A 16,874-nucleotide genomic window follows, 5' to 3' on the forward strand; every position below is an offset into this window, starting at 1 on the left:
AGAATTTTTATCTTGTATAAAAAAAAAAAAAATTTCTTTTCTACCCCAACTGGATTATCTATGTGCCCCTATGAATACATATTTACATGTCAAAAGGAATTGCTCGACTGATCCACATCTGTTGCAGTCAATCTTATCTCTATGAACATGGGAAAGCTAAAATTAAGCAAATAATAACTATAAAAGGGGAGCTCTATGTCTCTTAACTATTTGATCTACATCATTCTATTGAAAAATCCAAATTTAAGAACACCTATCAACTCCTAAGAAATCCTTAAACAAAAGCAGTCATTAATTCATTCTAAACACCAATATAACATTATATCATCTATGAGCAGCCCAAGGCATGGTTCTTGAATGCCACCGTGGTTACCATGCAAATGACTATCTTAATAGTCGTCCAACGTGGATCCTTTGTTGGGAGGTGCACGGCACCTTGAAGTCTAGCCCATATTGGACTTGTGTTTGAGCATTGAAGGAATCCTATTTCCATTAGAAATAGGTGTATGTGTTGCACAAGAAGTCAAAGACTCCTATTCCTAATTATAATAAGAGTGTCAGGTGGCTTGAAAGCTTTTATATAAAGTTTGGGACGTGTATTTCACATATATAGAGATATATAGTAAAAAATGAGATTATTGAAGAGTGAAACACAAATTCGAAGACGACTAAAGGAAAAAGATTAGTGCTTTGTGCGGCATTGAGAGAAAAAAGAAAACGTGAATTTTCTTTTGCTCAAGACACACAAGGAAGATGAATTGGGGGTTTTTTCTAGGATGATTATTTGGGTGCTACAATTATAGAGAATTGAAGTATTCAGAGTAGAAGATCTTGCTACCTAGTTTTGTGGTAAGGTTGTATTTGTTCCTAGATGTATTATTATATATTCCCAATTTATTATGAACTCAGGTTTTGGGTATAACTTAAGTATTGTAATCTCTATTTTATTATAGTGGATTGATTGGATTTGCCCCGTGGTTTTTTTCTCTACACTAGAGGGTTTTCCATATAATTTTTTGGTGTTCTTGTTGGTTGATTTTTTTATCGCTTCCATAGATTTTTATTTTCTTTGTTGCTTGGGTTATATTTAATTTAATTCACACATAGATGGGGATTTATCCCGACATCCTTCTTAGACATAGATTTAGGAGCACGCAACTAACTCGTGGTTAAGGTGGAGATGGTAGTCGTCATTTAGTTTTGGTCTAAGAACCACTCTTTTGACCCATACACAAAAGTCCAATTCAATTATACTTTAATTTTGAATTAGGATATGGGTTTAAGAAGGTATTAGGCACCAATTGTACTACCTAGACATTTTCTAAAAAGCTTCCAAACAAGTTGGTTTCCTTTTAAGCATACAAGATTTGAATAAGACAATTCAATTTAGATCAAGCTCAAGATTTAATCGTTCAAAAGAGTGAATGACCTAAATATAAGAAACAAACATGCATAATTAAAAGAAAGAAGGAAACATACCACAGATCCGCACCACATATGGACACATTTATTGAAAGAAAGCAAGGACCAACTAGGGTTTTCATTTATAGTTTGCCGATTGCGTATATACAGTCTCAAGTTGCATACTCAAATCTTCATGATTCATATGCATCTTGAGGCAAAAACCCTTCATGAATCTTGAGGCAAAAACCCTAATTTTACATATCGATCGAAGAATTAAATTAGAAGCAATCCTAATTAAATTAAAAAAAAAAAACCAAAACAAAAGGGTAGACACATGCAAAACAAAAGGAAAATAAATGTAGGAAAGAAAAGGAACTAAATAGAATGTGTAAATTAAAAAGAAAGAAACTTAACTAGTGTGAAGAATTACTACACTACCTTAATCACACAAACTTACCTTAATACTTAACACTCATTAAACTAGATAAAAAAAAGGGATTAAACTAGATAAAAAAAATTGTTTGCTACTATTTCTAGAAATTGATATAATTATTACAACAAATGGTTTTCTTCAACATTACTCCATACTCCATTTAATTCAACTATTACAAGTAACATCAAATTATATAAGTACTTACTTTCATTGTACCACCTTCTTAAAAAAAAAAATCATAGTACCAAAAATATGCAAAAATGGGATGAATGTAAAAAATTGTTAAAATTTTCATTTGTCTAAAAACTTGTTTATGTTTATGTACATGTTTCTGTGTATGTGTTTTTTTTTTTTTTGTTTTTTGTTTTTTTGTTTTGCTTTGTTTGTTGTTGTTGTTGTTGTATACACAATGCTCTACAATATTAGAGACTTCTATCCCTAACTTTCACTAAATATCTCCCTTTATTAGAAAAAAAGATTCAATCAAAAGAAGAATCATTGGTTACCTTTTTTTAGAAATTGACACAAATATTTTTGGTTTTAGCATGGAAGTTTTCAATACTCTCATTTATGTGTATAGCATCGTACGCAAACACAAGCACATATGTAAAGATTTTTAAAAGTTACCTAATTTCTTTCATATGTTTAAAATTCAAGTTAATGCTTAAGTGTGAATATATGATAAAAAATGTTTGTTGAATTCATTAAAGCAAAAATCACGTTCCTTCTACTATATTTGGGGTAATTCATAATCCCCCCATTTATCTGTGTAATCAATCAGTTTTCCCCTCTATTTTTCCAAAATGAGCAAATACTCTCATTTTGTTACCCCTCAATTAAGTCCGATGAAATCTTTTCATTTCCGAAATATTCTTTTCTTTAAAGTCTAAAATACCTATAACTAAAAAATAAAACATGAAAATTACCCCAAATAACCTAATTATGGTAAACTTAACCCAACTTGTAACTAGAAAAATAAAATACTGAAATTACACCAAATAACCTAATCTAAATAGTGGAATATAACTTTGTGATCATTATTGAATTTTTATATCCATTTTTATTGTTGGTTAAGCTGCTTACACAAGCTCTAATAAGATTGAAGTCGAAGTTGGCAGGCTACTTAGTATCTGTAAACAGAGCACTACACCTAATAATTAATGCTAACTTGAAAAAATTTGAACTATTTTTAGACGTCAAAGATATATCTTGTAATTGATTCCCAACAATTTCTATTTCTTTTTAGAAAACTTTTTATTTTTTATGGAGAAACAAGATGTAGTAGAATTTAAAATGTGTTATGTTTAATTTACTAGGTGAGTTAAGTTTACCCATATTTAATTTGTCTTGGTTAGGTTACTTGGGATAATTGCATTTATTTTTAGTTAAGGGTATATTAGACTTTTACAAAAGAATATTTCCAGAATCAAAAGATTCTATTGGAATTAACTGGGGGAGTAATGGAATTTGGGTATTTGCTCATTTTGGAAACATAATAAGAGAAATTGGTTGGTTTAAAAAATAAGGATGAAATTTTGAACTACCACAAACATAAAGAGAAGAAAATGCTTTTGCCCCTAATGAATTTAACAAAAATATTTTAACATAAATTTGTACTTAAACATTAACTTGAATTTTAAACATATGAACAAAATACTTTATTCAGAAGAAAGAACAAGCTGCAAAAAGGACCAAGCCAATTACAAATTCAACACAAGGGGCAATATCCGAAGTCAACAAAGCCAAAAATGTTACAAGCTAGAGACCATTTGGCCAAAACATGGGTTGCTTCATTAGCTAGCCTATAAACCCACCAGATAGATACATTAGGGGGGAAAACAATAGATTTTGCATATAAAAATAAATCTATCTAATCCTCCATGGGAGAGTCGAGCTAAGGGCAACAAGAACATCTTGACAAATCTTTGAACTGTCTCAATGAAGATGGAAGTAGCCTCTAGTCTAGTAGACAACACCTATGCCCATTTGATTGCCTTAGCTTTGGCTTGGAAAGGGAATGTGGTGTTCACTTTTTGAGAACAAGCAAATACCAACTCCCTTATCTAGTTCTTGGCAACCACAACAATGAAAGAGAAACGAGGACGAATTGATACATAAACATTGATTTGATAGAAGAACGACTAGGAGGAGAACAATTTTGAGGGTTGATGCCATGATAACTAGGGAAGCAGATAGATTTCTGGAGTTTTTGTGATGCACAACTATTCTCAAGATTTTGGGCAACAAATCTTCTTGATCAAGCAAATGATCTTCAAAGAGAAACTAGTTTCTTAACTTCCATGTGAATTCATGGAATATGGCTCCAAACGCACCAAAAAAAAAAAAAAAAAAAAAAAATTCACATTTTTGCCCTAACTCCAAACTATCAGCAAAAGTGGGGAAGAACAAAAATTAAATGAAGTTTGAAACTGAGACTAAGTTCAGAAGATCCATTCTCAAACTCCACTGGCTATTAGACTAGATAGCTTTAGCTACAGAATACAAGGCAAACAAATGGACAACGAATTCACTTACTGAGTCACACAAAGGGAAAACATCATCATAATCATTGATAAATTTGCTCAAATTATCTTTGGTTGGAAGACAACCTTCTATCATTCTCCATATGCACATTTTATACTTGTCATGGAGATTGGATCTCCATATACAACCCCTAATAGGGTCAACGTATGTAGGAGGGGTGGATTCTTTAGCAATTTGATATGCAGATTTAATTGAGAAAATTCCAGAGTAGGAGACATAGGCATAGGCATTCAAAGAATTTATGCAATAGTTGCCTTAAACATATACCTTAATTTATTTAGTTTTCAAATTGAATGACTAGGATCCAAAAGCCAAGATACTAACAAGAACACCTCCGAATTAACCCCATTTTTATGGTTGAGAATAAAGTTTGGAATATCAAGTACCCATTGGTCCTCCCAAATCTTGATGGAATTTCCATTGTCCACCAACAAACATGTATCTTTGGATACAAACTTTATATTTAGCTTTTTAGGAGATTAACACATAAACAATATTTTCCAGACAAAACCCGTGTGGAAAGTTTAGAGAGGAGAGCTTGGTTGAAATCCTAGAATTTTCAAAAACCTAAGTCTCCCTCCTTTAAAGGCCAACATAATGACAACTAGGCAATTAGAGTTCAATATGAACTAGACTCCGATTTGAGGTTCCACCAAAATCTGCGAACAACTGCATCAAGCTGATTACAAAGATTTATTGGGAACTGAAAAGTTGACATCGAGTAAGTAGAAATCGCTTGCAGCACTGACTTAATTAGAGTTGCTCTCCCTACCTAAGATAATTTTCGCTTTTCCAACCACTAAGCTTGCTTTCCAGTCTATCCACAGATTTTAGATCTTCAGACCAATTCTTGGATAAGAACAGATGTATTCCAAGATAAGTGGTATGTTGAGGGAGAAGATTGAGGTCCCAGCCACATTTGATTTGAGTAAGAAATTGATTGCTCACCCCTTTGGAGGGGAAAACTCCTGACTTTTCACATTAGTATTGTTCTATGTTAGTATTTTAATTTTTTTTTTTTTTTGGAGAGATTTTCACAACTTATGGCGTTAGTTCCTGATGCTAACTCTTTATTATCAGACCAAGACACCAATCAGTTTTTGGTGTAGGCGGGGATTGAACTCCAGATTTTTTATTCAACCATTAGAGACTTTACCAGTTAAGTTGACTGGAACCCACTAGTATTTTAATTTGTTGGTTGGAAAAATATTATGAAATATGGGCTATTATTAAATAAGAGTAAAAAAGATAATTTGTGAGATGTGCGGTAGAAATATTAAACCTCTTTTAGAAAGTAATTAGGTATTCTTGAAGTATAGATTATGTGATACTTCAAAATCAAAATCAATAAATGTAAACCAACTAATACAAAAATCAGTTTCTCAAAAAAAAAAAAAAAAAAAAAAAAACTAATATAAAATCTAATTGGGCATGCCTCCATGTTGCTAGTTGTCTGTCACAAATTTTGATACTATTCTCTAAAATTGAATTAAATGTAACACTTTTTATTTCCTAGAAATTGAATCATTAACAAATAACATATAAAATATACATACTAGAGCATTATTATTATTATCATCACACAAAATAAAATTTCTCTAGTCCAACATAAATGTTTCTTTATGTTTCGCCAACCGCAATTTTGTGTATCTATTTTTTTAATAAAGTATAAAAAAATTAAATACATGACATCGATAAAATATAAAATGGATCAATTTTGGTGGGACAAAACCTTTTTGTTTTTTTTTTGGGATCAAATAAGCTTCCATAAGTAATATGAGGCCTAAAATTAGGAGCAATATAGAGGTCACAATAAATAGAGACAGCAAAGAAGATAGGAAGAAGATGGTGACATTGGATCCCCATCAGCCAAAGTTGATGTAGGAATGAAAGGCCGCATAGAGGTTCTGCCAGTCCCACGTGCCGGGTCATGTGTCGGCTACGGTCAAATGCCGGTGGCCTTATCGACGCGTGTAAGCCTGATATTCCTAAAACTCTATGTTCTCTCCATCCAATTGTTATAGCAAAGTTTGAATCATTGACCACTGAGTTCTGACAAAACACTGCTCATAATTCCTATTCATCTCTCACACAAAAAGGGAAAACTCGTGACTGATCCGAGTTATTCTAGAATTCCAACTTTTTTTTTTCAACAAATTTGTTACAATTGTAGTAGATTATGAGTGATTGTTTATTACTTTCACACAAATTTATCATTTTTTTTTCTACTACTTATAACTGTCAAAACAAAATTGTAGCAAAATTGTGGCAAAAAATTTGTAATCCTACATTTCCTCAACCAATAATTCTCGGATCACAACTTATTATTCCACACACTTGAGATAACTTTCTTATGCCACTAGTGATAAACAGTTATAAAAAGTGACGGGTTCATATAAAAATGACAAACTACCAATAACAGTCTACCGTATTAAATAGTTAAAGAAAAGTGTTTGGAATAAGGTTTGTAACTAAATTATTGTTTATGGACTGACCATATCCCGCGTTGGCCTTATAAGTCTTCGCTGACTTTATCATCCAACATCTTCAGCTAACAACACTTTTGTCATATGCTTAGTTTCTCACTCTCTCCCTATCTTCCCGCTTCTCACGCTCTTGCCATACTTTTATGCGCGTTGATCTTTTCAAAGTTTAAAAGGGTGTGTGAGTAATTGTGAGAACTAATTTTGTTTTGTGTCATAATTTTCTTGTCTGTGTCTAAAAAAGATGATTAGTATTTTTTAATCTGTATTTAATTGAGATGGTTTTTATTTATTTTTCTTGTTTGTGTCTCTTAGTCTTCCCCTTAGATAGGCTGGCTGTACTTCATTTGAGTGTGTAAGAATTTTAGTTCACATTTGATATTGGGATTTGTTATTGGGAGTAGGGAAAGAAAAGAATAGAGTGGATTCCCAAGGGATCCTTTTAAATAATATTCCACTCTTTCACTTATTTGGAGGTTTAAATTTAATAGAAATGGATGGAATCATTATGAAAGCCATTCTATTCCTTCAATGATCATTCTTCTCAAAAATAGGAGCTAGAAATGCCCATCCCATTGATGAAATGAGATGAAATATGAATATGAACCCTAATTTAAGAATAAAACAAATAATAGATGAATTGTTTAATAGTAAAGTTATATATGTCTTTTTTTAATTATTTTTTTCATTTCTCCTATTATAAACTCTCAAACACATCAGGAAAAATATATCATATTTCATTTCATTTCAATCTTTTAAAACATTTTTTTTTTTTATAAACTTCCAAACATAACATACGTTCTTAAAAAGGATAATTTTATTTTTGTTGTTTTGATTGTTCAGTACAATCATGTGTTTGAATTCAATTAAAGAATCTAAAGTTCAAACCCAAAATAATTTGTACATAAATTTTTCCCTTCATTTATTATTTGGTTTCAAACTTGAGGTTTCCAAGTTATAATAAAAAAAGGGGAAGTATTATGGACAAACTTTAGTTACAATATTGGTCGTATCCTAAGGTTACAATCTTATTCAATATCTTTTTATAGGAGGTGAATTTTGACAAATCCACCATTGCATTACATCTTCTACTTATATCCTCCATACTTGCAAAATTTCTAGAAAATTAAAGATTAATAGCCATGTCATCAATAAATTGTTTAAATTACAAGTTTTTGTAGTTTAAAATTATGCATAAAATATAAGTTTATAGATGATATAGTAAATGATATCCGATTGACACAAAATCTGACATGTGTATTAGGAGCATAAAGAACATACAATTCAACGGTTAGATTTTAATATGTAGTAATATTTAAAATTGTAGCCTTAAGCTACTACCAATTTTGTAACTAAACTTTATCCAATTATTATTTGAACTAAAATATTATGAGATAATTTAAATTAGTATGTATCTTGGTCGGACAAAAATGTTATCTTCGTACTAGAACGACCTAGAAGTACATGCTATTTTATTTTAAACATTATCGGTAAGAAGTATTATACTGAGTAAGTTTTATCTCTAGGAAGGTGTGGTGAATGAAATATATATTCTAGCAAGAATCTTAATCATCATTAGATTAAGGGTCTATTGTCTTTTCATCTTTTGTTTATTTATTACCAAAAGAATATAGTAAAAAATGTTTAGTATTTATAGGCCAATTCAGAAACTAAATGAGACTCACTTTAGTACATATATAGATGAGAGTAGCATGGACCTGAAATGTTTCAGTCTGAGAAGGCACTTTTTGGTCATCTGATTGGGAGGTTGTTTTGTCAACCTCCTTTATAAAGTGATTATAGCAAAGTCCCATTCAAACCTAGACTACTCCTTCACCAAGATATATATAAAACTCAAACCACACTAGGAGATAGATAAGTATAAACTAGAAGTCTTAGAACAAAACAAAGGGACCTCTAGAAAGCTTTCTGTCAAAGCCTTAATTCCTTCTTTCCCCATGTCTGATGAACCTAGAGACCTTTACTACCATGACCTATTCCAAGACAATCAACACCTTGCCAGTGGGACTGGCATGTACAATCAAAAGCCCCCTACCATTGCTGGTTCATCAGCTTACAATTCACAAGGATTTGATCCCTCTTATATGAGCTTCACTGAGTGTCTACAAGGACCCATGGACTACAATTCATTGGCAAGTGCTTTTGGATTGTCACCTTCATCCTCTGAAGTATTTTCTTCAGTGGAAGGCAACCCAAAGCCGATAGATGTTGGAGATTTAGGTGGTGGTGGTGGTAGTGATAATCTGGTGACTCAAAACTCCTCCATCTCTTCCTCTTCAACAGAGGCTGGTGTAGAAGAAGATTCAGACAAGAGTAAGAAAGATGGGCAGCCAAAAGAATCAGAAGATGGAGGGGAAAGCTCTAAGAAAGTGTAAGTTTTTTGGTTCTTATCTATGGTTAAATATTTTCACATATAGCTAGGATGGTGCAATTAATATTGATGGTTAAATCAACAGGGGAAAAGCAAAGAAGAAAGGAGAGAAAAAGCAAAGAGAGCCACGGTTTGCCTTTATGACCAAGAGTGAGGTTGATCATCTGGAAGATGGATATAGATGGAGAAAATATGGACAAAAGGCTGTCAAGAATAGCCCTTATCCAAGGTAGGTTTATCATTTTCTTGCACCCAACTGTAAAGACCTGTTGGAAGCCATAATTTTTCATACAACTTGGTTAATGGTTATGCTTGTATATCTGTTTGGAATAGCATCTCTTCCATTTTAAGTCAAATAATGGAGACAACAATTTTATGATTAAGATTTTATTTTTATGTTTCTTCTGAAAATTTATTTATTTATTTTTATTTTTATGATCCTGATAGCGTATTATTTAAAATTTTAATGGATACATTTTTAGATTTATAATCTGCTTAGCTGCTTCCATTAATTCTTTAATACTCCTTTTGATACATGTGAAAGCAAATGGAACTGGAAGTTTTATTAAAAAGATGATGTTTGACTATGTTGTCTTAAGATTCCAAGTTTCGTCCTTTTCCTACTACTTCGCCACAAAAGTGGATTTTATTTTTTTGGTACCACGTAACTTCCTTAATGGAAAAGTAAACGAAAACCTTACATTGTTGTCAGATTCTGAGTCTTTCTTTTTTTGGTTTGCTTTTTCATCTTTTTGAGCAACCAAAAGGATCATGATAACTCTCTTTCTATGTCTTCAAGAACATGAATTTTTGGCAATTCCAATGCATGCAGGAGCTATTACCGGTGCACTACTCAGAAATGCACAGTCAAGAAACGTGTGGAGAGGTCATTTCAAGACCCAACTACTGTGATTACAACATATGAAGGTCAGCACAACCACCCAATACCCGCAACACTTAGAGGAAATGCGGCTGCAATGTTCCCACCTTCCATGTTCACACCACAGATAAGGGGACCAACTTTTCCTCAAGACTTCTATGTTCAAATGCCTCAAATGGGTAGCCAAGGTGGCGCAAACTCCATTTATTCGCAGAACCTTATGAATAATCCTCACCAGCAGTATCAACTTCCTGACTATGGACTATTACAAGACATAATACCTTCTATGTTCCTTAAACAAGAGCCATGAAACTCTCTCTCTTTCTCTCTCATTGTACATATACTCACAAGTTAGTTCCATCTTTCTGACTTCCTTGAGTAGCTATATTTTTCTTCACTTCTTAATATGGATGAGGAGTTCTCTTAAATTTGAATATGTGTATCTTTTCTCTAACAGTATATGGATATATCTATGATAAACCCATACACTGAGAAGAATGATGCCTATATCAGATGCATGAGATAATTATCGGATAAGAAAAATCATAGTTCACATGTCCAATTTAGAAGTGAAGTTGAATCTTTAGATTGAATGTAATTTTGCTTGAATTGCTACTATGGGAAATGTATGGGAGAAGATGAGGTTAGTAGTGTGGTGAAGTCGTGGGGTTTCAAAATTAGACATGCTTGTACTGCATATTCAGTCCCAGTCGGAGCATGTATCTCCTTCATGAGGATTTTCAAATAGGAGAGCTTTTCCTCCATTGTCCTTAGATCAATTTATCACAATTGATAAAAAGGATTTTTATTGCCTTTGAATATTCAGAGTTTGTATGACTTTATTTTCTTATATGCTAATAAAGATGCTTCGAGAAGACCTCTGTGGAAAAATAGAAAAGATTTTGGTCATCTTGTCAAGTTCAAATCGTAACTTAGTTATGGGCTTCTTGTCCATTGAGTTACAAACAGACAATGCAGGAATGATAGACTTTCTATCTTCAACGTTACGTTTGAATTTCTCACATGAAATAAAATGTCGGCACACTATTTCACCAAAAAAGGGGGCAAGTCAAATAGAAAACGGTCAAGAATAATATTTTAAGAAAGAGATATTAAGTCTTAAATATGTATTTACTCATCTTGAAAAAATTAATTTCGAACTAGGACTAATCGTCACTGGTTTCAAGCCATACATATTATGAAGGTTTTTGGTTAGATTCATATATATATCCAATGCTTAAGATATTCTCTTTTTACCGTGTCAATTTGACTGGTGATGATTGATGTAAATCGATGAAGAGTAAATATTTCAAAATTGGCTTGTTTCATATTTTAATTACCTTTTTTCGTCAAATATTTTCTTGATATTGGAACATATAATGAATAAATAATTAAAAAAGAAAAGAAAAGGAAAAGAGACTACATAGCTTGACGATTGGGTTTTATGGGTGACAATTTATGGGGTTAAAGGTACCTGCCCCATCCAATCCCATTGTAGATTTGAGATGCAAATGAACCTTGTTTGGGTTGGGTTTAAGGTAAGAATTTCACTTTGTTTGGGTAGACCTATGAATTTATATTTTATTTCATCGAAGGAATCCTACCATTGAGATTGAAGGCCATTATAAATCTATTATGCACCTTTTTTTTTTCCTCCCATTTTGTCTCCATAACTTATGTGATGTATGCAACACATTTCTTATTACCACTACAAAATATGAAGTACCAATGTTGGAGCAAAGAATGAATGAAACAGTTCCACAGGACATCCGATTATCCGAAGAATCCGAACATGCATGTTCAAGAACAGTAAGTGCAGTCTAAAGCATTAAAAATAACCCTTTAAGAAAGGAAGACATAAATAAAATCCTTTCCTTTGCTTCCTAATGAATCCTACATAGATATTGTTTATGTGTTTTAACTTTTGAGCATTATTCGCAGAACCTAACAAAATTCTGAACACCTATGCTATGCTTTAAACAATTGAGCTTAGATATGTGTCGGAAGCATCAAGTAATTGCCTAAATTTATAGGGCTAATTAAAGTGTTCAATCATACAAGATTGACACATGTTTAGGCGCATCTAGGTGCACTGATAGGCCTGAATTTGCCAACATTATGCTTTATTGGAATAGAATATAGGAGAATGCAATAGTACTCGTACACATGATTAATAAACAAAGTACTATTGAAGAGTCGTCTAGAACAAGAGAAGTGCAGAAACGTGTTTCTACAACTTTCTCAAAAAAATACAACTTTCTACAACTTCCCATGATTTAGTACATCTCCGTTCTCATTTGATGATGGTGACAACTCTGCAACCTTTTTTAAAATTTTTTTTTTATAAAAGAAAAATTAATAATAAAAATAATTACATATTACCATAATGTAATTTGAGTCATTTATACTTTTGTCCACTTTATGGTTTTAAAAGTATCACTTTTCCTATATGAAATTAATTATGTATTACAAAGTAAAAATCCAAGCTTGTGTCTACCATTAAAATACAAAAAAAAAAAAAAAGCAATACAAAATACATAACTAAAAATCAAAATCTGGCCCTTCTCTCTTTCTTCACAGTATTCAATCACTTAAATTTTAATAAAATTTATCTAATGGAGCTGTAGGTAAGACATTAAAATGCATCAACCTTGTAACTGTTTTTCTTAAGAACTTGGTAGTAGAATTTCATTTTATTTTTTACGTGTGATGATATCTGAAATCTCAGTAGATCACCTAGCCTACACACACACAAAAAAAAACATGAAACAGAACACTCGCAACAAGAGGCTTGAAAGCTTCAATATTCCTTAAAAGTCCAAAAGAAACTCCAAAGCAGACTCCTCAAAGTCTAGAATGCTTCAACATTTGGGCAATCAAAACATTCCTCAAAGTCCAAAACAAACTTCAAAATTCTTCACACCGCCAGAGGCTTGAGGTCCAGGGCCCAAGGCTTCACCTCTCTTGAGCTGTCATTGCATCATTACTTGGACGAGTCTTTTCTACTTTCATTTCGTAGGCTATGTTTGGTTCAGTGGAAGGGGAGGGAAGAGAAGAGAAAGGAAAAGGGAAGGGAAAGGAAAAAGAGGGGGGAAAGAAAGTACTTCATCGAGTGTGTTTGGATAGATATAAGAAGAGAAAGGAAAGATGTGAAATGCTTTATAATTTTATCATTTTAAATTATAAATTAATAAGGATATAAATGTCATTTCACAAAAGTAGTCAAGACTTTTTAAGAGTATAAGAGTAATTTTAGGAGAAAAAAATAACGAATTCCAGGAAAACATTTTCCCTCTCATTCTTCCTCTTCTTGTTTTCATTTCTAACCAAACAAAGGAAAGTCATTCCTTTCTTTTTCTTTTCCTTCCTCTTCCATCAAACCAACAAAACCTTAATTTCTTCACACCAGACTAGGTAGGACTTCCCTTTAGCGTTGCAAGATTGTGCTATTTTTTAGTGTTCCGCAAAAAGTGTCTAAAACTTTGATTTTGTATCTTTCGATTGCGCCTTCTATGACATTTGGGCAGAACCTTTCCCTCTATTGGATCTTGCAGTGAGCACCCTTAGTTTATTTAAGAAAGTAATGGATTTAAGAGAAAAAAAATATAATTGGGTGAGTCGTTCAAATGGGCTTTACCCCTACTGAGATGAAGTTCGTCTTTGATGAGAGGAGGCTTAAGTCAGTGGCAAGGCCTTATCGAAGGTAGGTTAGTCTCTTAGGGCGTTGTCCGGTTTAAATGAAGAGGTTGAGTCCTTCGAATCACTCAAATATCGAAGCCGATTTGGAGAAAAGCATTTTGATAAGGTAAGGGAGAAATACCAAGTCCCTAAGGCCTAAGGGTTTTGAGGCTTCCTAATCATGACGAGAGGGACTATTTGTTTGAAGTGGGGGACTTGGCGTTATACAAAGTGAACCTTCCAGCAAGTTTGAGGCTTCCCTTCCAACCCTTTGTCAAGGAGTTGTGACATAAAATTGGTCTTGCCCCCAACCAGCTTGCCCTCGCAAACCATTTTTGCATGCATGATGATAATACCCAAAATTGTTAGTTAAGTCAATCGTTTAATTCATAGCTTTTAACGGTCTTGTATCAGTAATAGTTTCTTTACCTATGATAAATTAAAATTATTGTTACCCTCGAATTTTGATATAGTCAACATGCTTTTGTCTTTATGAATTGTTAAAGATACATGCATGAGACAAATTAACTAATTAATCTAGTTTACTCTATTCATATTTTATATTTTATTCAAATGCTATAACTATATTAGAATTAGAGTCTCTTTTTTTTTTTTATTAGACTTATAATACTTCAAGTGTTAATGAAGTTATATTAGTGAAATTTGCAAGAAAAAACCTAGTTGATCGAAGAGATCACAGGGTTGTGCCTGGTGGGGAGCCTTCAACCCTTAAGTAAGTATCAGTCCATATATTTTGTATATAGTTAGCATTTTTCTTGTACTTTAGCAAGTGAGATAGATGGTCTCTTTTATAGGTGATTTGGATAGTTGTTGTACATAATTGTAGGTGATTATTACCTCGAGGGTAATGGCCATTGTCTTGATGGGAGTTTAAGGCCTTTGAGTAACGGTCGTCATTGAATATATTGAATGTGCTTGAATTATTTCTTATCTTTAATGACTTGCTGATGACTTAATGTTGCCCATTAAGGTGGATGACTAATTGATTTTCCTGAACTCATCACATGATATTGTGGCAAGTTCGTAGCAAAGGGATTAACATACTTATTATCGACAGTTCCTATCCTACTACAGGCTCGTCAAGGTCCTCTGGGCATTGGTATTTCACTAACTAGGAGACGTATACCAAAGTGATCGATACTCTCCCTTTGTCCAACCTTGTACGAAAGGATGCCTTCTTCTTCATCTATTGTGGTAGTTGAAAGCGCCACTTGTGGGAGTTTGGGGATGAGAAGTTCATCCATGTTTGTCATTTGTGGGGCTTTCTTCCCAAGTTTGGTCAATCGTTTCTCATTTAATTTGAGCTTTTTAAAAAAAAAAAAAAAAATTCTTTTAATGTTACCTAATGACCCTTATGTCTTTTTATTTGAAGGTTTCATCCATGTTTGTCGTTCGTGGGCTTTCCTCCTAAGTTTGGTCTATCGTTTCTTATTTAATTTGAGTTTGATAAGGAATATTTTGACTGAGAAATTTTCGGTCTCATTTTACCCTTCGAGTTTGGATTGCCCATTGGTCCCCTTTTACCCTTTGGGTTTGGATTACCCTTTAGTCCCACACCATTTGCATATTCTCTACTTATGCATCCCAATATAGAAAAAAACTTGCACACTACATCCAAAGATCCTTCTACATTTTCTTATCCTTCTAGTATGGGAAGTAAAGCCCTAAGATTTTGGAACATTAACTCCATATCTTTCCTACAAGGAAAGGTCCTACGTTCATGGGATCTTAGTCAGCCTTACACTACTATATAAGCACCAAGTCTCCTCTTCTCCAAGGTATGTGAAATTTCCTAGCTCTTACACTTTCGAGTTATTAGAGATTCTTCTATTACTAATTTAACATTCAGAAGGTCTTTGGCCGACATCCCATCAGTGCTCTCATAGGTTCTTCGTTCTTTTTGTTCTTCAAGAACTTCAATTACCACACGTGTGGACGGTTAACTCACTAACGATTTTGTGCATCAATAGTTGGCACCGTCTATGAGAATCGATTGATTGACCATATCACCGCTTCTAAGACAAAGAGTTGCATGATCTAGATGCGGTCAATGACTACCACCAACCTAGAGGCCGAAAACCTCTCAAACGCCTTAGAGAGGCAAGTGCAAACCCTTGTCGCAGTCGTTAAGCTACTCACCTAGGGAAATCAGGATCTTGAACAACAGATGAACCTTATGAATGAATGTTACACCCAGACCAAAAATCAACATGACGAGCAGCACAACAATGAGAATAACGACAATCATCTCTTGACGGGTGACCAATGTAAAAAAGAAGATTAAGAAGACAGTAATGTCACCAGCAGATGCAACTGACAGGAGGATACTGATTGTTAATCAGAGCTGGAGAGCAACTGCACATGGTGCAAGATATGCAAAATATGAGAGACTAGATGGACGTGATGATGAATGCCATGAAAGGACAAGTGTCAACTAACTTGGATGAACTGGTCCATCGTATTGACTCCCCCTTCACGGCGTAGGTCACATCTAGTCCCTTTTCGCCCAAGTTCTGAATGCCCTAGGTTGAGACATATGATGGGTCAAAAGATCCACTCGATAACCTAGAGTTGTTCAAAACTTTCATGCACTTGCAAGGCGTGCCCAACGAGATAATGTGGAGAGTATTCCCAACCACGCTTAAAGGATCATCTAGAGTATGGTTCATCAATATTACTCCAAACTCTATCTCAACTTTTAAGGAGCTGAGTGGGCACTTCGTCATACACTTCATTGGCAGACAAAGATACAAGAGGTCCTCAGCAAGTCTCCTGAACATCAAGCAACCAGAAGATGAGAGGTTGAGGTCCTATGTAGCTCAATTCAACAGAGAAACCCTTTTGATTGATGAAGCTAATGACAAGGTGTTAGTCATAGTCTTCACCAACGGGCTATGCTCTAGGGAATTCCTCCTCCATTTACAAGAATGACCTGGAGACGATGGCAAAAATGCTATACAAAGCCACCAATCACATGAATGTCAAAGATGCCGTGATAACTCGAGGGGGCAGGACAAAGTAAAGGAAAAGACAAGACAA

At 33.6% G+C, this 16,874-nt stretch overlaps 1 protein-coding gene across 1 annotated transcript; it reads left to right on the plus strand.

Moving 5' to 3' along the window:
* Positions 1-8,577: 8,577 nt before the first annotated feature.
* On the plus strand, positions 8,578-11,011 carry LOC126726407 (WRKY transcription factor 28). Its single transcript, XM_050431671.1, has 3 exons — positions 8,578-9,256; positions 9,342-9,485; positions 10,089-11,011. The coding sequence occupies exons 1-3, from the start codon at positions 8,823-8,825 to the stop codon at positions 10,444-10,446; spliced, it is 936 nt and encodes a 311-aa protein (XP_050287628.1). The 5' UTR covers positions 8,578-8,822; the 3' UTR covers positions 10,447-11,011.
* The last annotated feature ends 5,863 nt before the right edge of the window (positions 11,012-16,874 follow it).

This window comes from Quercus robur, chromosome 5, assembly GCF_932294415.1.
Source record: "Quercus robur chromosome 5, dhQueRobu3.1, whole genome shotgun sequence".
Classification (NCBI taxonomy): domain Eukaryota; kingdom Viridiplantae; phylum Streptophyta; class Magnoliopsida; order Fagales; family Fagaceae; genus Quercus; species Quercus robur.

Bases quoted from the DNA above. Each gene is read 5' to 3' on its own strand.
- LOC126726407 (XM_050431671.1), top strand. From the start codon at position 8,823: ATGTCTGATGAACCTAGAGACCTTTACTACCATGACCTATTCCAAGAC. The intron at 9,257-9,341 runs GTAAGTTTTTTG...TTAAATCAACAG, and splicing joins GGGGAAAGCTCTAAGAAAGT to GGGAAAAGCAAAGAAGAAAG. The intron at 9,486-10,088 runs GTAGGTTTATCA...CAATGCATGCAG, and splicing joins AAGAATAGCCCTTATCCAAG to GAGCTATTACCGGTGCACTA.